Source organism: Periplaneta americana, chromosome 15, assembly GCF_040183065.1.
Source record: "Periplaneta americana isolate PAMFEO1 chromosome 15, P.americana_PAMFEO1_priV1, whole genome shotgun sequence".
NCBI lineage: Eukaryota > Metazoa > Arthropoda > Insecta > Blattodea > Blattidae > Periplaneta > Periplaneta americana.
The window spans coordinates 10,753,080-10,775,344 of NC_091131.1; the positions used below are offsets into that span (position 1 = coordinate 10,753,080).

Genomic DNA, 22,265 nt, shown 5'->3' on the forward strand with positions numbered 1-22,265 from the left:
TGTTTATGATGTAATAGTAGTTCCTTTGTTAATTCATTTTCTTAGACACATTTTCCATGAGAATATTTTCAAAATTTTCAATAGGTATCTTCAGTAATACATATTTACGATATATTAGATTTACGAAAACACTGTTTCAGTACCAGTAAGGCTACTAAATAAACATATCTGAAAATTTCACCTTTCTGTAAAAAGTTGAGAAAACATGCTTTTGAATAAAAAGGAAACTCGTGAAAAATTAGCATTAAAATTGAAACTTAAATTCTTATAATGCACTTATACTTCCCAGACAAATCTAAAAATTAACATGGATACAGTTTTGATAAGTTCTCTTCCCTTTATCTATTGATTCAGTGCTGGCTATCCCTGAATATAGCTCGACCAAGCTGTATATACTACCTCGTCTGTCTCTTTCCTTTCCGCTGTAAAGCGCTCAGGCTCTCCTGAGCTCTAAAGCGCGCGCTTGCCCATATGGGCATCAGTTGACATGACTGTATTAAGGTATAAAATGTGTGTATTAAATATAAGTTTTGTCCCGCAGAGGTGCATTTATGTTCCTGAAACCATCGCTGTCTGAAGTGTCGATTATTTATGAGCTACCATTCAGCAAATCCGTGTGGATTACGTACACACTGACTGTCGCCCTGCTGACAGTTGTGTTGGTCTTCAACCGACACGTTCAGAAGAGAACTAGGCCCAATAAGTCACAGGGCCGCCCTCTTCTGTGGACCGACGCTGTGCTGGATACCATTGGGATTGTTTGTCAACAAGGTTGGTACGAAATACGAGGGTTGTTTGAAAAGTTCATAGCCTGACATATAAATTAAACTGAAGTCCATGAGGTTTTACTTGACACAACATTTTTAGAAAGAGAGTGAGATACTTGTACTCATCCCATAACGCTGTTGTCCCAAGCATTAGGGGGATGGAGATATCAGCAGTGGACTCCTCTTCTTGGTCCGTCTTACACATTTTCACTATTTCAATACTAGGCCTATAAGTTAATTACGTCTGTACGCAATCAGAAAGCGCGAAGACAACCCAGTTCTGATGATGGGCCACTGGCCGAAACTCGTCAACAATGAATGAAATGAAATGCGCACAATGTGCTTAGGATCTGTAGCTTAGTCTTTGCAGAAGTTTGTGAGTGAGGTTTTCCTTTCACGGCAGTTTTCAACGTGATATCGTCCACACGGCTTCTCACACAGTTCACACACACATTCGTCGTTGGGTTCGTGGTATCTTTATATATACTTTGCATACTTCCACTCGGTAATGAGTTTTGGAATAATATTCTGGGGAAATTCCACAGATAGTAACAGTATATTTCTATTACAAAAAAGAGTAATTAGAATAATAGTAGGTGCCAAATCTAGGGAATCGTGTAGGACTATTTTCAAAAAACTACAAATAATGCCCATGGCTTGTCAGTATATCTTTTCATTAATAATCTTCCTCGTATGTAATCGTGAAAACTTTGTAACTAATTCAACAGTTCATAGCATAAATACACGTCAAAAAAATGACTTTCATACTCCATCGGCAAGTCTATCATGCTATCAAAAAGGAGTGCGTTATATGGCAGTAAAAATTTTTAATAGCCTCCCTATCGATATAAAAAATGAAACTCAAAACATAAGATTATTTAGGGCCAAATTAAAGAAGTACCTAATTTCTCACGCCTTCTATTCTGTAGGTGAATTCATGACATTCAATAACACTTCATGAAATTGATACTAAAACTTTGTGTTGTACTAGTAGACTATATTGTAAATCTCGTCTTATATATTTCATCTAGACTGTGACTATAAATGAAGACTTTATAATAGTATTAAGTTTTTTGACTTGTTCCATATTCTAGCTGTAAGCATGTATGAATACCATGGAATGTTAATAAATACAATACAATACAATACATAGCTTTTATTGCAGCGGCTGCTCTTTCTTGAATGTGGATTCTGTATGATTTTAATGTTGTTTGGAGCGTTACTCCTAAGTATTTAAATTTGTGAACTACCTCAAGTGGCTCGTTCCGCAGTGTCAGGGTGTCTTTTTTCCTTTGTTTGCCGCCGTTTCTGAAGTTCATTTGTTTTGTTCCCTGGTGGTTTATCTGTAGGCTGTTTTCTTCGGCCCATCTCACGAAACTCGTCAACAATGTAACCTTTTTAATTAACACGCGAAAGCATATACCATTATATACAGTAGGTACTTTATATTCTGAAGTGATAGTGTTAGAAGTTGTGTGATTAAGATGTACCGTATAAATTATTGAGTCAAGAAACAACTATTTATAACCTCCCATTCCTCTGCTGGACCCTGCACAAAAGAAATTCGTATAGAACTTAGGCGCCAACAGACAAAATTAATTGATGAATTGGGTATCTTTAAAATATCGATACTTAGCAGTACTGGTGTTCTTCAAAATCTTCATTTGTAAGCAGTTTTCAATGTCATCTCTATTATACAGGGTGTTTAAAAAATACGGGGGCATAATTTCAGGTATGTATTTTCCACATGTAGACAATCAAAATAATTCATTACAACATGTGTCCGGAAATGCTTCATTTCCGAGTTATGGCCTTCACAACATTGAAATTCACCGGAACGTTTTTCTTTCCACAGGTCGTTGTCATTACAGAAGATGTTCAAAATGTCCACCTCCTGCTTGAATACAGACCTCACATCGATGTCTCATTGACCTGCGAACACGATCCCAAACTCCAGGAGTATTGCGTAGACTTTGTCCTCAGAACATGCCACAATTCGATTCCGAAGGGATTCCAAATCAGGCACTGGAGACGAAAAAACCAATGATTTTAAATGGCCCCACAAGTAGAAATCGAGAGGTTTCAGATCAGGTGAGCGTGGAGGCCAAGCAATTGGGCCACCTCTACCTATCCATCGATCAGGAAACCTTCGATCCAAGTACCGGCGAGCCGTACGACTGAAGTGTGCAGGAGCGCCATCATGCAAGAAGTGAATGTGTTGATGATTGATCAGTGGAGTGTCTTCTAAAACATGAGGTATGGTGTTTTCCAGGAAGTTTGTGTACGCCTGCCCCGTAAGTCTGTTTACAAGTACATGGGATCCAACTAATCGATCACCAATGATACCGGCCCACATGTTGAGGGAGAACCGCACCTGGTGATGAGATGGAACAGTTGCACGTGGGTTTTCATACGCCCATACATGCTGATTGTGGAAATTTGTTATGCCATCTCGTGTGAACTGTGCTTCATCTGTAAATAATACTAAGGCAGGAAAGTTCGGATTTACACCACACTGCTGCAAGAACCACTGACAGAACCTAACTCGTGCAGGGTAATCTGCTGGTGACAGGGCCTGTACACGTTGCAAATGATAAGGATACAATTGATACTCTTTCAGCAGTCTCCAGACAGTCGTATGAGGAACATTGACTTGCAACGCTACCCTTCGTGTGCTGATAGGAGTCATGTTCACAGCCTCCAGAATCTCCTCCTATACTTCTGGAGTTGTAGATCTTGGTCTTCCCCTTCCCAAACCAGGAGAGTTAAATTTTCCATACTCGCACAGACGGTAATGGAGACGTACAAATGTCTTCCGATCTGGACATTGTCGCTGTGGGTACCTCTCCTGGTACAAACGACGAGCCAGCGCAGCATTGCCGTCCTCCTTACCATACATGAAGTGTGTCTCTGCCAGCTCTTGATTTGAATACATGTCGCACAGTCTAACGCCTACACAACACTGAATGTAACCTTCGCCTCGGAATGAACTGTCAGAGTGCCCTCTTAATGTCTCCTTTGACGGCAACGACCTGCGGAAAGAAAAACGTTCCGGTGAATTTCAATGTTGTGAAGGCCATAACTCGGAAATAAAGCATTTCCGGACACATGTTGTAATGAATTATTTTGATTGTCCACATGTGGGAAATACATACCTGAAATTATGCCCCGTATTTTTGAAACACTCTGTATATTACTAGAAAGTTGAAATAAACAAGGACTAATATTCAGCATTTATTTTTCAGGCGCGGAGAATGTTCCAGAAAGTGTGTCTTCAAGAATAGTGTTCGTCTTCCTCCTCCTGTTGTCCCTGTTTCTGATCACGTCCTATTCGGCCATAATTGTGTCACTGCTGCAAATGACCAGCTCCTCCATCAACACAATGGCGGACCTCATGAACAGTCCCATGAAGCTCAGCATGGTCGACAAGTTTGTCAATGTAAGATTTCACTATTCCAAAAAATGTCATGTTTGTAACACATTACCGGTGGGTACTTTAAAATGGTACTGTTGCTATTATTACGTACACCGTACGTCATTAATTTCAGGGGATTATTCTTTGAGATATTTCAAACAAAAATGTTTAATACAATTTTGCTCGCTTTTGCTTCCTTTTCGAGATAAGAACTGTTTCATATGAAATATTTCATAGCTTATTTTGAGAAAGCCATTGATTTAATTCCGAATATGCTCAGTCAATTTAAGATAGCAGTGTATTACGAAATGGAAATATAAAAATTGGAAATTTATCTTTTGAAGAGGTGGAGAAGTTCAAATATCTGCGAGCAACAATAACAAATATAAATGATACTCGGGAGGAAATTAAACACAGAATAAATATGGGAAATGCCTGTTATTATTCGGTTGAAAAGCTTTTGTCATCCAGTCTGCTGTCAAAAAATCTGAAAGTTAGAATTTATAAAACAGTTATATTGCCGGTTGTTCTGTATGGCTGTGAAACTTGGACTCTCACTTTGAGAGAGGAACAGAGATTAAGGCCTGGTTGCAGAAACACCGATCAAAATATGATTGGCGATCAAGGAGGGTTTGATTGGCCATCAGTTCTATTTCTGTTGCAGAAAGAACAATCAGTGTTTGATCGGAAATCAGTCTTCCATCAGATTTGATCAACAGATTTTTGCTGGTTAAGTCACTGATCATCGATCAAGCAGGCTATTTATGTTGTTCTGTTTATAATGCAGTTACTGTAATGTATATAGTAAATAGTTATAGCGTAACAATATTGTTTTCGACATAATGGATTCCTCTGATGAAGAAATTTTAAATGAAAAAAAAAATATTATTAAGAAGAGGGCGTTTCCGTGATAGACATGAATTGTTTTTATGTATAATGACAGAGAATTTGAGCAAAGATTTGGGTTAAGTAAGGATTCCTGTGTTTTGTTACTTTCAAAAATTGAAACAAATATATGCAGACAGACAAATCGAAACCTTCCACTTTCTCCTATGAACCAAGTTCTAATAATGCTGAGATTTTATGCTGTTGGAATTTTTCAGGCGGTCTTGGGTTATCTTGTTAGGGTCCACAAATCAACTATTTGCCGAGTAGTTAGGAATGTTACGTATGAAATTGCTTTGTTATGGCAGGGTCTCATAAATCCCCAAACTTCAAATAGGGAACGATTTGAAATCCAGAGAGAATTTTCAGCCATGTCAGGATTTCCAAGAGTAGCCTAATATTGGTTGTATAGACTGCTCACATCCCCATCCAATCACCTAGTTGAAATGATGCCGAACTTTATCGAAATAGAAAAGGTTTCTTTTCTGTGAATATACAGGCAATATGTAGTATACACCATCATTGAAATTCTGGAATGTTGTAGCCCGTTTGCAGGGTTCTACACATGACAACACAATATTTTTAATGAGTAGGTTACGAGCTCCATTTGTAAACAGAGAGATGGGAAATGGAATTATTTTGGGTTATGGAGGCTATGCATGTTCCAATTTCTTGTCGATTCCCCTAGCAAATACCACAACAGAAGCCCCCTCACTTTTTTTTTTGTTTTCTTCATATTCTTTCACTATATTGTAGTCTATATACAAATAGAATCCACCTGTTTCCTTTCTACAAAAAGCAACAAAACAGCAAAACATTCACTTGTTTTCCTAGTCACCGCCCACTTGATGCATTCCTTTCGCGACTTTTAAAGAGCATCAAATTGGCTGTGGTTGCTAAATAGCGCTGTTGTCAAATGTATTTCTTTCTTAAATCACCAATTAGTAAATTGAGACAAGTTGATTGGAGATTCATGTTTGTGCAACGCAATGAACAATCAAATAAATCAGACATCAACTGATTGGCGATCAGGGACTGATTTGATTTGGGTTTCTGCAACCGGGCCTAAGGGTGTTTGAGAATAAGGCGCATAGGAAAATATTTGGGGCTAAGAGGGATGAAGTTGCAGGAGAATGGAGAAAGTTACACAACACAGAACTGCACGCATTGTATTCTTCACCTGACATAATTAGGAGCATTAAATCCAGACGTTTGAGATGGGCAGGGCATGTAGCACGTATGGGCGAATCCAGAAATGCATATAGAGTGTTAGTTGGGAGGCCGGAGGAAAAAAGACCTTTAGGGAGGCCGAGACGTAGATGGGAGGATAATATTAAAATGGATTTGAGGGAAGTGGGATATGATGGTAGAGAATGGATTAATCTTGCTCAAGATAGGGACCGATGGCGGGCTTATGTGAGGGCGGCAATGAACCTCCGGGCCTTTGGCGTGAGACGAACTCGATAGCTCAGTGGTAGAGCGCCTGACCGGAGGCCAGGAAGTCGCAGGTTCGATTCCCGCTCGAGGTTGTGAAATTTTTCTTTCATACCATGGCATGATTGTGACTGTAATAGTATTTAATACATTTTTGACCTAATAAAATTAAAAAAAAAATGGACTTGAACATATAAATTAAAATATAAGAATATTTCTACTAAAGATATTTCAAAGATTGTATGTGATATGTTCATACAAAATTCAGGAATAGATAGAAAAAAGAATCACACATAAATATTGGCATTTGTGGAAATTATCAGGGAAATGGCATTTCAATGCACAAAATGCAGCTCCCATTTTGAATTGCTAATTATCCGTAACTGCAATAGTTTTGATAAATCTGGGAATAATATACAATTGCAGAAATAATGTGTACTGAGTATATAAAATTTCAAGGTTACCGTACAGAGTTTTCATTGCTGAGAAAATAAATGATTGAATTTGACCAGTTTTTCAGTACTCAAAACTTTGTCTCCACATAAGAAAACACTGAATCTAAAGAGAGAGACAGAAGTTGGATTGGATTTCCACTGACAAGAAACGTCAAAAGCAAGAAGACATCATTACCATAATTACAGATTTAAATGAGACATATGTAGAGATAGAGAATGCTAGGGACTGAAAAGAGAACATTATAACTAACACATACACACAGGATCAGAGGTACTTATACTAAGGTTGGATAAAAAGTAATGGCAACAGTTCGATATTTCTGACATGGCTTTATTCACAGGGGTACAACATTTACGTACCTTCTATATAGTCACCCCCCTTATTTATTATCTTTTGCCAAATGATTGGAAGGCGTCGTACACCATCAGCGCGTCCATCTTTGTTGATGTTCCTTATTGACTGCCCTATAGCACGGATAAGTTTATCTCTGGTATTGTACCAGGTCCCTCACAGTGGTTCTTTCACTTTGGTGAAAAGATCGTAATCACATGGACTCATGTTGGGTGAGTACGGTAGATGTTCCAGAATCTCCCATTGCCAGTGGTGCAAGAGGTCCTTGACAGCAGCAGCGGTGTGACTCCTTGCATTATCATGAAGAATGATGGGGTTCTGTACCAGCAAGTGTCGTCGTTTTCTCTTGAGGGCTGGACGAAGGTGGTGCTGCGGGAACCTGCAGTAGTAGTCCACGTTTGCCATCTGCCTTGGAGGTACAGTGTGGTGCAGTATTACCCCATTAATGTCATACGCCACAATGAACATCACCTTCACAGCACTTTGTGTAGGGCGCACTTTCTTCGGACGAGAAGAACCGGGATGCTTCCTTTCATTTGATTCATGTTTCAAGTTTGGTTGGTTCATATGAGCGAGCCCAGGTTTCGTCCATAGCAACGATTCATCCAAGAAAGTCGTCATCTTTCCTTTCATACCGGTCCAAAAAGGCCTGTGTGACTGCATAGCGGTGCCATTGTTAAACCTCGGAAATTTCATGGAGTATCCAACGCCCTGTAATTTTGCGGTAACCCAGAATGTCTTGCAGAATGTGGAGCACAGTTTTGTGACATACTCCGACTTCCGCTGCTAACTCACGCGCAATCCATCGACGATCAGCATCCAACAGGGAAGCAAGGAGTTGAACTGTGTTGTCCTCACGCGGGGTCGTCCTGTACAGAGGTTGTCCTGAACAGCATCCCTGCCTTCCCAGAACGCTTTAGCCCATCATGCCACTGTGCGATGTGGCAGCGCAGCATCGGCACATGCTTCACGCAGTCCCTGAAAACATTCTTGTGCACTACGACCTCGTGTCACTTCAATTTTGATCCAGGAACGTTTCTCTAGTTTTGTAAACGTGGTCTTAGGGCGCTCGCACTATCCCTATGAAAGTGAACGTTCTACACACTGCAGTAGATTGACAGAGTACTGTCGCTGCTGGCTGCACTAACTCATCTAACAATCCTTGTTCATGTCCACATAGCTGGCAGCTCTCGAACGCACCATCGTCACGTGACAGCAGTGTTGCCATAACTTTTTATCCAACCCATGTAGTACAATTTTATTAATACAAAATAGACAAACGAAAATTCAATGTCACTTTAGAAAATAATAAACATATAAATCATCTGATTAGGAAGGCAACTAATGTATTAATTAAAATATTACTAGAATGAAACGTGTACTATATTATCGCCGCACTCTCATGGTTAACATTTGGCAGGTCTTTGAGCGGCCTCTTACATAATATTCGGCAGGTCTTTGCAATTTAATTGCATTATTGTTTTCAATTTCTTATGTCGCTGCTCCAATCACTCGCCTCAATTTCAATATTGCAACCAGTAAGCTGCTTCCATTATTAAATGACACCTACTTGTCTAATCCACGTGGACTAAAACCGAGGTTGCAATGTCTTGTGCTGAGGACGAACATTAAGGTATGTGATTAAAAATATTATTATTAAAGAGTTATTATTAAGAGTTAAGAATGTCAACGTACTCGTATATGAAATAATAATAATAATAATAGTAATAATAATAATAATAATAGCCATTTAACAATATAACAAACTAGTGCTTATTCTTATCGAGGAAGTAGACGTGACAACGTGACGCTTAGAGTGAAACCTACAGAGCAACAATCGGTCGGCAAAATTATGTTTTAAAAGCATACCGCACGTTATTGTATGATGCCGACATGTTAAGCATGAGGCCACGGCGATAATATGTAATAACCAGATGTAATGGAAATTGCTGTAAAAATGCACACACGCACAAATTACAAAATTTCTTTATTGTAAACATTGACGAAGTGAAAAAGTTATCTTTCCCTCACTCCATTTTCTCTTTTGGCACATGGCTATTATTTCCAGGAAAGAACGGACCCAGCTGTTGAAAAAGTTTTCCAGGAAAAACTGTTGACACAACCTTTCCAAGAGGCATTTGTCCCTGAGCAAGTAGGGCTGGAGAAGATCAGAAGAGGCCTGTACGCTTTCCATGGGTTCTTTGAGGCATACAAGATCATAAGTGACACATACGAGGATCACGAGAAGTGCAGGTTCAAGGAGATCAATATGTTCCTCTCTAACCACGTTGGGTTCCCAATCAGGAAGGGATCTCCGTACAGCGAACACCTCAGACAAAGGTATGATATGAGTAAGTCTGTGATCATGTTTAAATCTGCTGTTGCATTCAGTACCGTATTTATTGTGAAGGATAGGTACTCAACCTGATCAAAATCAATCTTCTTAATGTATCCAGCTGTTTGCTGACAACATAAAGTCCACTATAGTCCACTGTAGTCTATTCAGTTTTTGTTTTTCACAAGAAATGAGGGGTATTTTGATCGGTGTTCATTATAGATGCCTGTTGCTAGTAGCCAGAGTTGGGGTGTAGTCAATATATACTGCAGGGCAGTGTCTTCTGCAACTGGTACTGATGATTTTATTAATTGATTAACTAATGGACTTACTCATGTTAATTATGTAAGATTTGTGCGGCTTACAGCTGTTTCAGTGCTTCACGCACCATCCTCAGAGTCTACTAGATCACAGTGTCATCTCGAATTTCTCTGCCTGTTATGTGGGTGTGTTTGATTGTTGAAAGGTGTTGAAGAGTGGAGTCAAATAGTGTGTGTGTGTGTGTGTGTGTGTGTGTGTGTGTGTGTACTGAATTAATTATATTCAAGTGTTAAAAGTAGTGTACGCAAGATTCAAAATGGATGATGATTTTAATTTACTTCTCTTGTGGTTTATGGATGGACAGTATAGAAGAATGTGTTCCAGATCTTCATCATGATTATTACATCACAGACAAGTTGGATTATCAGAAATGTAAAATCGGTGTAGGTGCAATTGAGTGACAATGTGACCTGTTCTGGCTCTTGTTAAAAAATGTTGTTGTTGTTGTTTTCTAATGCCAGGCGTTTGACAATAAAGTCATTTGTTAAAAATGTTTGAACATATCTGGGCAAGTTTTTGTACATTTCCAGGTCATTTGGTTTCTTTTGTACAGACTGTAAAATTTTTCCTTTGTCAGAAGAGAGCCAATTGTTGATCCATAGGTTTGTAAAATGAGACTTTACTTTATATTCAAGTGTTAAAAGAAGTGTACGAAAGATTCAACATGGAGCTATATTTAACTTATTTTCATAGCATATTAAAGTATAGAATCCTGGTGTGGGTAAACAATAATAAACTGAAGTTCTACATATTCAGAAAAAATCAATAAGAATAATCACAGAGGTACCAAGCACATCAGTTGTTAATGAAAAATATTCTTCAACTCCTGTACATAAAGAAAAATCTTTATAATTACACCAGTGGGATGATAAACATGAGTATAATACTCGTAGTAAAGGAAAACTAGACATACTCGTACTGTATTGCAGACTAGCTAAAGTTAGAAGTAGTCCTTATACTTGGGCTGTAGAATGTTCAACATGTTACCACAAGAAGCTCAGGAAGTGTCGTAGACAGATTCAAAGTAAAAGTGAAAACGTGGCTTCTTAGAAACTCGTTCTATTCTGTGCAAAAATATTTTGAGTTAGAAAATCAAGCTGTAGAGATTTTTAAGGTTTCTTTCTCTCCGTTTTATTATTATTTTTGTTACATATGAGGAATTTCTCATAAATTGTGACTGGTTAATTCTTGTCTTACTGTATGTACATGGTCTCTCACTGCCAAACTTGGTACCGTAAAGTGGGGTGACTTTGAACGCTGAGGTGACTTTGAACGCTGAGGTGACTTTGAACAGTAATGTAGCGCCTTTCTAAATTAAATGCTGTACCCAATTGCGAAAAAACTGAACTAATTTATTGACAACTTAAACAGTTTTTTCGCAATTGGGTACAGCATTTAATTTAGAAAGGCACTACATTACTGTTCAAAGTCACCTCAGCGTTCAAAGTCACCCCACTTTACGGTAACAATCTCCAAATATGCCGAAGGAAAATGCTGAGAAGGATACAAATGCAAATGACCTGAAGGGGAGGATATTATGGAATATGAATGGGAGGATGTAATTGAGAGACTAAATCCACTCAAGAAAGTATCAAGAAAGGGCTTGCTTATATTCCATTCTAGAACTTGAAACAAAATAATATGTACAGTATAATTTTTTACAGTTATTCACATGCTGTTGCTTCGACTTGTCATTCAAAAGAACTGAAAATATTTTTGAAATAACATTTTAGAAGAATATGACCACTTATATTGAAATTTTGTATAGTTTTTTCAAAAAAGTTTTGTCCGTGTTACTATTTATAGCAGTTTTTGAATCTGTGTTTCCATTTTTTTCTGTTTCTGACACAGTAATATTTCATTGTTTAACACGTGTATGGTGCAATGCAACACCAGCAGTGGCAAACTTTGCACCACCCCTCTTAAAACTCTGGCGGTGCAAAGTAACCCCCAACTATGGGTAACTTTGCACCAATTTTTGGCAGATTATAAATTTCAAAAGACATTTATTTTAGAAGATATGACTGGCTAAATATATTCTCGCATACCCCTAGAACGTATAAAATAAATGCCCATCTCAAAATTAGACATTTAAAGACTAGATACAGACTGAAAACAAATTTTTAACTAGAAAATGTTGCAAAGTTACCCCATTTTATGGTACCGTATCAGGTTCTTGATATTGAACACTGTCTCTTCGCAAGTTCGCATTCCAGTGCTTGTTTCGTATCATAATTGGAATGGTATTTACGTGTAAACTTGTTGGGACCGGGCCCTTGTGTTATAAAAAAGAATTTACAGGGCCGCGATCTCTGAAAGGTTGAGAACTGCTGAGATAGAGTACTACGATTCTTTTGTAAAATTCTTACTTCGTGAATAAACCCAAAATGTGTCTGTTGTATTGGTCGTAACTCTTCCAGTAGGTCTACATTTCTCTTATGATAAAAAATAAACTCCTAGCAACAATCACAGAGAAGAATAAGTAGCTACTGTAATTAAAATAATTTGTTTAAAACAAAGCAAATATTCAAATTTATAACTTTCAGTAATACGAAATTGTGTTTCAGGATTCTCTGGATGCGAGAAGTCGGGATCTTGGGTCGAGAAGAGAAGCGATGGTACTACCAGAAACCAAAATGTGAAAGTGGTGGACAGAATTTTGTGAGTGTTGGCATTCAGGATTTTTATCCAACACTGGTGATTCTAGCATATGGTATTCTGCTGTCCGTGGGCTTTTTGGTAGTAGAAGCTATCCACAACAGATACAAATACAAGAAAAAGGCACAAAATTGAAAGAAATATTGACTACAGGAAGAAATAAGTAGAGATAGAAAGGTAAGACTCTCAATGAAATGGTAGTCATTTCTAATTTCATTTATTGTAGTCCATAGATCTTACTTCAGAATTGTAGCTTTCAGACGTGGAACAAGTAAAAAATCACGCAAAAATATATAAACTCATAGTAAGTAGATTATGTACAAACGTGTATCCATGATGATATTCTAGTCGAGAGAATGTGGCTTACTTTATGCTTTGTTTTCTAGATAATATGACATTTAAAATCTCTTATCATAGTAGGCGTTGTGGGAAAACTGTGGTCCACAAGTTTATATACAAGAATAAATTGTAGGAAATAATTTGTCTGAAACATAGAATAGATTATTGAAAGATCCTCTACAGACGTCACTATATAGTTGGGTATACACTGCGAGCATGGTCAACTTGAGAATCTTAACCTGCTGAGTAATGTGCACTGTGCTTTTAGAAAAGTCCGAGGTAGAAAACACCACTAAAAGGGATTGCAAGTTTTCAAAAATGGATAAGATATTAGATCTGTTTAAATCTACATTTTGATATATGTCCACATTGCAGCCAGGATTTTCAGACGTTCCAAATCTTAAGGGGCAGTACTGTATTTAAAATAAATGTATTTTCTTCCTTGTAATTCGTTCGTGGGATGCCGATTGTTCTGTATTTCCACAACACTGACGTTAGCTAACATGCACAGCACATTTAGAAATAATTTAATCTTTGTGAATAAAATCAATTTCCAAAAATTATATTAGATTATGATCATAAGCAGCAATCGACTTTTAATAATGCACGCTATTTCGCCATTGTCCCGCGCCATGGGTCATGGTCTAAGGCATCCCGCCTAGGACTCGCGTTAAGGAATGCGGCGCTGGTTCGAGTCCTCATGGGGGAAGAAATTTTCTCATGAAATTTCGGCCAGTGTATGGGACCGGTGCCCACCCAGTATCGTGATGCACTTGGGGAGCTACGATAGGTAGCGAAATCCAGTTGCAAATGCCAGCTATAATGGCTGGGAGGATCATCGTGCTAACCACACGATACCTCCATTCTGGTTGGATGATCGTCCACCTCTGCTTCGGCATGTGGGCGTGAGGCTAGCAGCCGGCTGGTTGGTCTAGGCCCTTCACGGGCTGTAGCGCCACGGATATTATTATTTCACCACTAACTTTCAAATGTGTCATATATAGTACTTGTATTAACCTGGGGAACTCTGTGTATTGTGAAAGATTCTTTGCAATTTCTAAACACTACTAATAAAAATGGTGATACTTATTATTGTTGTACTCGTATCATATGTATATGCGCCTGGTTGATACAACTTGTATTTCTAAGGGTAGACCATTTCATTACTAGTTTTAAAGTTAAAAACTACAGTACATAAAAAATAGTTTAGGGTGTATAGTTTATGTTATTACACAGTTTTTGAAGTAGAGAGATGCTTTCCTGTATAGAAAACCACGATTGTTAGGCTCGTCTATATATGACTGAAAATATGACATTCATTAATTTTAATTCGACGTCTTTTTAGTCAAATAACACCACAAATAACTTTAATGACAAATAGTTCAGGCACACATTAGCTTGTAAACAAGTGTTAACATAATTTAATTAAGGTGGAGTTGTAGGTTTAAATAACATGTTCTTTGTTTCAAAATAATACATTATGCAACAAGCCTATGATGGTAGTAATTAAGACGCGAGTATGTTTGTTTATGAAACGAGCGCAAGCGAGTTTCATAATTTTCATACAAGCGTCTTAATTACCATTATAGGCAAGTTTCATACGACTTTTTATGCTCGACCACATATCTAACTTGAAATAATTCATAAGTATTCATGTTATGGTTATGTAAGTGAGGAGCAGAACTGACCTGAATTGTGAGATGTGCGCAGACGCGAAAGTATTGATTTTTTCCGAGGCACGAATGCCATTGCCCTTGATATAATCTAGAGAATAACATGAACATTAGGCTTGATATAACCTGGAAATTGATTTAGAATTGAAAAACGAGATGACAAATTGAATTTATTTGAATATTATTTACAATTAACGCTAATTATTATAGTAACAGAATATAACCTTCTGCGACAGTATTGGATTTCCAGCCTCCGTGACTTTTCGCTAATTGTCTTTCGATTGCATATCCGAGAATAATCGATACTTGTGGTTTCATAATGGTACAATGGTGATTTCTCATTGGCTAAACAACTGAATTATAATGAATAGGTGTATTTTAATGAGGTGCATTAAAGGGCTACTACCAGGTGTATAATTACTACATTTTGGCATGGTCGAGCATAAACATCTTTTTCAATCATTTTGGATCATCATCATCAGCCAAACATGGATTAAATCCAATAGACTTGTTCCATTCTCATGAAGGAATAAACTGTTCAATCATTTTGATAAGTTGTTAAAAAAGAAAAAGAGCATCTGAAAGTGAAAAATACAAAAGTTAAATTTTATTTTGCAAGTGAACATATAAAATGCACATGCATTTTAAACTTACTTACAAATAATATTCATTGATTTTTTTTTATTAATGGTATAGTTATTTACGAATTCAAAGAATATGCTTCTTTCTGTTTCTTATTCTGATCTATCTGGCAACTCTGAATAGAATTTTAGAGTTCTCAAGTCAAATCTAATCCATATCCACTTCTATAGTGAGGATCACATAAGTGTAGTTCCTAAAAATCTAATTTGGCCATCTCTTCAGTGTCGCCAACTAATACCAGATATCACCAAAGAGGGTAAAATCACAATGCTGCCTACTATAATAATAATAATAATAATAATAATAATAATAATAATAATAATAATAATAATAAAAATAATAATAATAATACAGTACTGTCAACAATAACAATGTCTTGCTTATTTACCACATCTCATCTTTATGTTGCGAGGTGTTTCCTAAATGGTTCAATAATTTATGATATAGTATATTTTCCTCCTGGACTTCTCGCATATTATGTTGGTAATTAGGTTTAGTATGATCTAATACTAAAATTTATTTTGTCTGGCAACATGAAATTCATTACTTTAACTAAACAGTTTACGATTAATGAGACCTAACCTAAAAATATATTTACTTGTTTGCATTTTCATCAATTTCCTTTACTGCAAACCGAAATTGTTGCTGCCAACATACCAGATAGAAAATAACTGTCATTTGTAGTATTTGTCAGTACCCAAAATTCGAAACGAAGTTGGTAAAAGAAAATTCAACCTGAGAGCTAGAAAATCACTATAATCACTAGCACATGTAGTAATAGGGGAAGAATGGTTAGGTTTCACCCTTACGGTATTAAGTAAAATGATCCGGACTATAATTCATTCCTATATGAATAAAACAGAGTACCTCTGTTTACTTACGATTCTTACTCACTTACTAGCTCTGTCTTAAAAAAAAATAATAATAATAAATAAAAATTAAAAAAAAAAAAGTTTGCATCGAATTTTCCAGTTATGAAAGTTCTTAGTCATCCTACAGTGCAAAATATTGTTAAAAAATTGAAAGAGACTGAAGTGTATAAGACAAAAATTGTAGGAGACGGCGACGTCATGTGTTGATCCAGGAAACCTTAAACGATGTAACACTTGGTGCAAGTAAAGTTAAGCTATGCATTCTGTTTTCATTTTTAAAGTAGTAACTATGCACTATGTAAAACAAGGTGTCTATCTTTGGGACATAATAATAGTAATAACAACAATAACTATGTTATATTATAGATTTTACTATTGTTGAGTATTTGATGACAGGTATATAGTTTGTAACCATAAGTAATTTTGTTTTTATTTTTTTTACTATCGCAAACCAACTATATAATAGGTGTTTTATTTGTAACTACGCCAATTCTGTGCATTATCTCATTAATATTGCTTAAAATTATGTATAAAATCACAAATTAATGTAATAATCTTGCACTTTCTCTACACCTTCGATTATAATTTCTAATTTTATTTCATTTTGTTTTAACTGAAAGTAATTATTGCATAACGTATTTAGTATTGTTTACTGTCTCTTAATTAGTGTGTTTATACTGTAACTATGATTCACACCTACTATTAATTCTTTAAAATTGTGTATTATCACTACATAATGTATTTCACATGTAACAAACTACAACCCTAATATACCAAAGGTAAAATAGGGTTTCAATATTTGGATAACAATAATAAAGTAGTAACTGTTAGTGGCAATGAGGAGTGACTGTCCAAGAAAATTTTTGCGAGTACCTTGTGGGCCACATGACAGAAGCTGGTGAAAGGTGCACTGTACTGCATAAAGAAAGCTTTGGCAATAAATAAAATACAAAATGACATTATTTAATACTTTATTCAAATGTTCATTTTAATACTGTTCTAACGAACATGTTCTCATTATCACAAAAGCACACAGCCTGTATCTTCGTAAAACCTTACAGACATTTAAAGAAATTACAATAACAATAATACATTCATATCTTCGTTAATACTTTACACACATTTAAAGAAATTACAATATCAATAATATATTCATATTATAAATATCTGTGTGTGTTTAGTTGATTTCTGGTGATCTGTATTTTTATTTTTTGGTTTAAATACTTGATGTACAACAAATCCACCTGAAAGACACTGTATTTCAATGACTAACATAATATACAAATAAATCACATAAAACATGTATGCCTCAAAGGGAAACTTACTTGTAAACGGACTTTAAATACATGATTTAAGGAATATAATAGGTAAATATATTTTTTTTGTTTAAATTCCTGATGTACATTAAATCCAACTGAAAGACCCTGTATTTCAATGACTAACATAATATACAAATAAATCACATAAAATGTGTATGCCTCAAAGAAAAACTTACTTGTAAACAACTTTAAATACATAATGTAAGAAATATAAAATATTGTAGTATATTTTATTAGTTACTTTTCGTCTGATGCTTATACAGAATCATTTATTCACTGCACAATTTCAAGGTTACGTTCCCAACAGATAACACCAGATTTTGATTGAGAAAGTAACGAGTTCTCAAATCTTTTCTATTTATACTGTCATTACCAATTATCTTTTTCTCCCTTATAGTCATTTGTTCTTTTAATCCCCTCTATATTATAACTTCTTGTAGTTTTAAAGGGATGACAGAATTGCGTAGAGATTGGATTACTCTGCAGATTTATATTTTTACAATATTTAGACAATAATTGAATGTTTCCAAAAGCTGCTATTTCGCTCAAAAACAGATTTTGACCCAATAACATAATAAACATATTTCTTACATTCTGAATCCAATTCTGAAGTTTTTTTTGCCAATTCCTGCTATTTGGCATTGAAAAATGATATTTAAAAATAAGATTTCTTTTCCAAAACCTTCTAATTTTTGTTTTCAAGCCAAAACCTATTATCATATATTTTAATTTAGATATTGTTGGTAAACTATGAAGTATTCTAGTACATTTAGTATACAGAATGTATAAAATATTTGTAAAATAAGAATAAACATACATTTTAAAAATTGGTTCATATATTTCAAAGCCAGCAATTTTTCTCTTTCCTGTAAAAATAACTGAAAGTGAAATAGCAGTTGGTGTAGTTCATACTAGTAATTACATTTAATTCTAGTGCTCCTATCAAATCATTGTTAAGCAATGAAGCAGATTTATTTAAACTTATATGCAGAACTAAAATTATATTACTTTTAAAATGAAACGCTTTAAATATTAACTATAAGTAAGTTTATATTTCAATCAGATAAAACAATAAGCACCGTAATATATCGATATTTTATACTTGTCTTAACATAATATAAGTGTTAAGAAAAATGCAAGCAGTTGCTGCTTGTAGGAACGATTTCTTAAAATAAAGTGTCACTTTTGATTTAGTCTTATTAAGAGTTATACAGAGAAACACAGGAATGCTCTTATAACATCTAAACTGAATCACAACCTTAAATCAAATGTAATGATTACAAAAATGGATTCAGGAGAAGAAAAAAAGGGATGGATAAGCATCATTGTTAAAAAAAAAAATTCGAAATTAGAGAAAACCCGTACACAGTTCCAAACGGAAGAAAAATGTACTCTCAGCACACACTAACACACCCTAAACCTTCTTCATAATGCTGCACTCATTAATACAATAATCTAAAATTTCATTACTTTTAAAATGAAACGCTTTAAATATTAACTATAAGTAAGTTTATATTTCAATCAGATAAAACAATAAGCACCGTAATATATCGATATTTTATACTTGTCTTAACATAATATAAGTGTTAAGAAAAATGCAAGCAGTTGCTGCTTGTAGGAACGATTTCTTAAAATAAAGTGTCACTTTTGATTTAGTCTTATTAAGAGTTATACAGAGAAACACAGGAATGCTCTTATAACATCTAAACTGAATCACAACCTTAAATCAAATGTAATGATTACAAAAATGGATTCAGGAGAAGAAAAAAAGGGATGGATAAGCATCATTGTTAAAAAAAAAATTCGAAATTAGAGAAAACCCGTACACAGTTCCAAACGGAAGAAAAATGTACTCTCAGCACACACTAACACACCCTAAACCTTCTTCATAATGCTGCACTCATTAATACAATAATCTAAAATTTCATTACATTGTACAACAGATCTAATACTACAACATGGGCAGTACACAAGCTGCAAGTTTATAAGATCTGGCTAGGCTAAGGTGTAGTGATCCATTGTAGTACTATAAATCAGTGAATAACAAGCGAATGTTTTCGTAAAAGACGAGTATTTTACTGGACCAAAAATTAGTAGAAACGGAGCTTCCGGGCTAAGATGCTGTGGTCTACTGGTGCAGATGTTCCCAGACGTTTCGTCTACTACTGCGGCAGATATCTTCAGTCGAAGTCTTCTGCTAGTGGTACCTGTAGCAACTGATAACCTGACTGGTTGCCTGTCATTTATAGAGCCAGGGATTGGCCTTAGTGTTCCATTATTGTGGCGGACTGCAATCGCTGGATTTCGGTTTCCATCTGTCGTACCGTCGCTGCGCACAGGTTTAGTACGAGTCTGTTTCAGCGAGTGCAGTCCGCCACAACAATGGAACACAACAACCAGTCCAAGGCCACCAAGATCCAACACTATGGAACACTAAGGCCAATCCCCGGCTCTATAAATAAGGACAAGCAACCAGTCAGGTTATCAGTTGCTACAGGTACCCCTAGCAGAAGACTTCGACCTAAGATAACCACTGAAGATGTCTGCCGCAGTAGTAGACGAAATGTTTGGGAACATTTGCACCAGTAGACCACGACATCTTAGCGTGGAAGCTCCGTTTGAACTAGACACCGGCCGTGAAAGCCTACATGCTAAGATAAAAAATTAGTATTTTATCATGGACTAAATTTGTGGTAAAATGGTTTAAATACACATTACCATGGATCCATACAGTATATATGTTTTCAAATCACATATAAGACAGCATTAGTATTTAAAATTGTAATGCTTCATTGTTCTGTATGCACTTTTAACACTTACATAATGGCTGATTAACTTCGTAACTTCTTTACTGTGTCAGTATGAGGAATTTACCTAGCTGACTAGTTTCGAAGTGATATTCTTCATTGTCTGAAGCCTAGTGAAGGTCCTGCGCTATTTTCTGGTTTCTTCACTCTTCAGCAGAAAATAGTGTGGGACTTTCACTAGGCTTCAGGTAAATCCCTCATATTGACACAGTAAAGAAGTTACAAAGTTATTTAGTAATTATAATGCTTAAAAAAAAACATTTTCTAAATTTCTTGTTAATAAAAATATTTTCATGCAGTGCTTTTACCATAATATTTTACAGCTGGAAATTTAACAGCATTTTGCACACTATAAAATTACATTATAATTAATTCCTTTGTCTTTGCTGTTCATTTTAACACTTATATAAAAAAAAATATAAAACTTTCTTAAAATTGAAACTTTAAAAGTGTTAAAAATGTTTAAAAAAAAGGTAATATAACTTTTTATAACATTTTTTAAATTTTAATTTCACGAAGAATTTTTTCGTGTAGTGCAGTAGTGTCAGAGTTGTAAGCTCCAATACCGGTTGTGCAGCTAGATCGGAGCTTGAACTTGCTTATGTCTGTGGAAACACCGGAGCACGCAACCAGTCTAGTGGAGCGCTCCGCTCCGTTTAGTCCCTGTCTGACATCGCTGGTTTAGTGTTCTGCCCAAGGGCAGATCTTTCACTGCAAACCCAGCTTTCTCCAATCTTTCCTATTTTCTGCCTTCCTCTTTGTTTCTTCATATGATCCATATATCTTAAGCCCGGTTCAGACGGTGCGTGTTTCTGTGATGGATTCCAAGGTGGCTACGCAGATGGGTCACCTGCGTGGTCACTCGCCGGAAGTAATGCGCTCTGGTGGCTCCGTGGATGGCTAGCTTGCTGGATTTCGAGGGTAGGTTCCTTGCTATTTTTCGTGATGGTTTGCAGGCTGGAAAGCAAAGATGATCATATAATATCACCACTGAAACCATGTCGCCATGTTCGTTGTTTTCCAACTAAACCTGTTTTTTTCTATATTCTTTAGTTTCTAAGAAACAACAATTAAATATCGGACTTTAGCTGTTTTGCACTTATGGCTTAATTACTTTATTACGACATTTACTACTGTAAATGTAGGACTTTAGTTGCAAATCAAGATTTCAGGTATAACTCCCTGTAAAGTTGATTTGAATAATTTCGAGGGAAAAATTGTTCCGGAGCCGGGTATCGAACCCGGGACCTTTGGTTTAACGTACCAACGCTCTACCACTGAGCTACCCGGGAACTCTAACCGACACCGATCCAATTTTTCCCTCTATATCCACAGACCTCAAAGTGGGCTGACAATCGTCAAGCAACCAACTTCGAGCGCACACTAACTCCGTGTGACTTAAATTGTGGCTTTCTGTTAACGAACAGTGACGTGTATTATGCAAATCAAGATTTCAGGTATAACTCCCTGTAAAGTTGATAGGACTTTAGTTATTTTCCACTCACGGTTTAGTTTCTTTTTGACCATGAGTGTTGGCAACAGATGAAGCAGCAGATGATATTCCAATTTGAACTGTGAAAAGAGCCAGCTCTGTGTGAACAACTACCATCACCATAGCCAACACGGGAGCCAGTCAGTGACCACGCAGGTGACCCATCCACGCAGGCACCTTGGAATCCATCACAGAAACTAGCACCGTCTGAACCAGGCTTTAATGTCGTCTATCATTGATATCTTCTTTTACCACAAATTCTTCTCCCGTTCACTATTCCTTCCAGTGCATCCTTCAGTAGGCAGTCTCTTCTCAGCCAGTGAACCAGCCAATTTCTTTTTCTCTTCCTGATCAGTTTCAGCATCATTCTTTCTTCACGCACTCTTTCCAACACAACTTCATTTCTTATTCTGTCTGTCCACTTATATATAATTAATTAATATGTATTTATCCAGGGTTGCAAGGAGTAGTGAAGTGCATTCCATAACCTCTCCTACTC

The 22,265-nt window shown here is 36.2% G+C and overlaps 1 protein-coding gene across 1 annotated transcript; it reads left to right on the forward strand.

The window, feature by feature from the left end:
- The first annotated feature begins 258 nt into the window (after positions 1 to 258).
- Positions 259 to 14,893, forward strand: LOC138714631 (glutamate [NMDA] receptor subunit 1-like). The gene is made up of 4 exons (XM_069846665.1): positions 259 to 771; positions 4,013 to 4,206; positions 9,377 to 9,648; positions 12,532 to 14,893. Exons 1-4 carry the CDS (start codon positions 552 to 554, stop codon positions 12,755 to 12,757), a joined length of 912 nt encoding a protein of 303 aa, XP_069702766.1. The 5' UTR covers positions 259 to 551; the 3' UTR covers positions 12,758 to 14,893.
- Positions 14,894 to 22,265: the final 7,372 nt, after the last annotated feature.

Excerpts from the sequence above, each read along its gene's own strand:
- LOC138714631 (XM_069846665.1), top strand. The coding sequence starts at position 552 with ATGTTCCTGAAACCATCGCTGTCTGAAGTGTCGATTATTTATGAGCTA. Across the intron at positions 4,207-9,376 it reads TGGTCGACAAGTTTGTCAAT|GAAAGAACGGACCCAGCTGT; the intron begins GTAAGATTTCAC and ends TATTATTTCCAG. Across the intron at positions 9,649-12,531 it reads AGCGAACACCTCAGACAAAG|GATTCTCTGGATGCGAGAAG; the intron begins GTATGATATGAG and ends ATTGTGTTTCAG.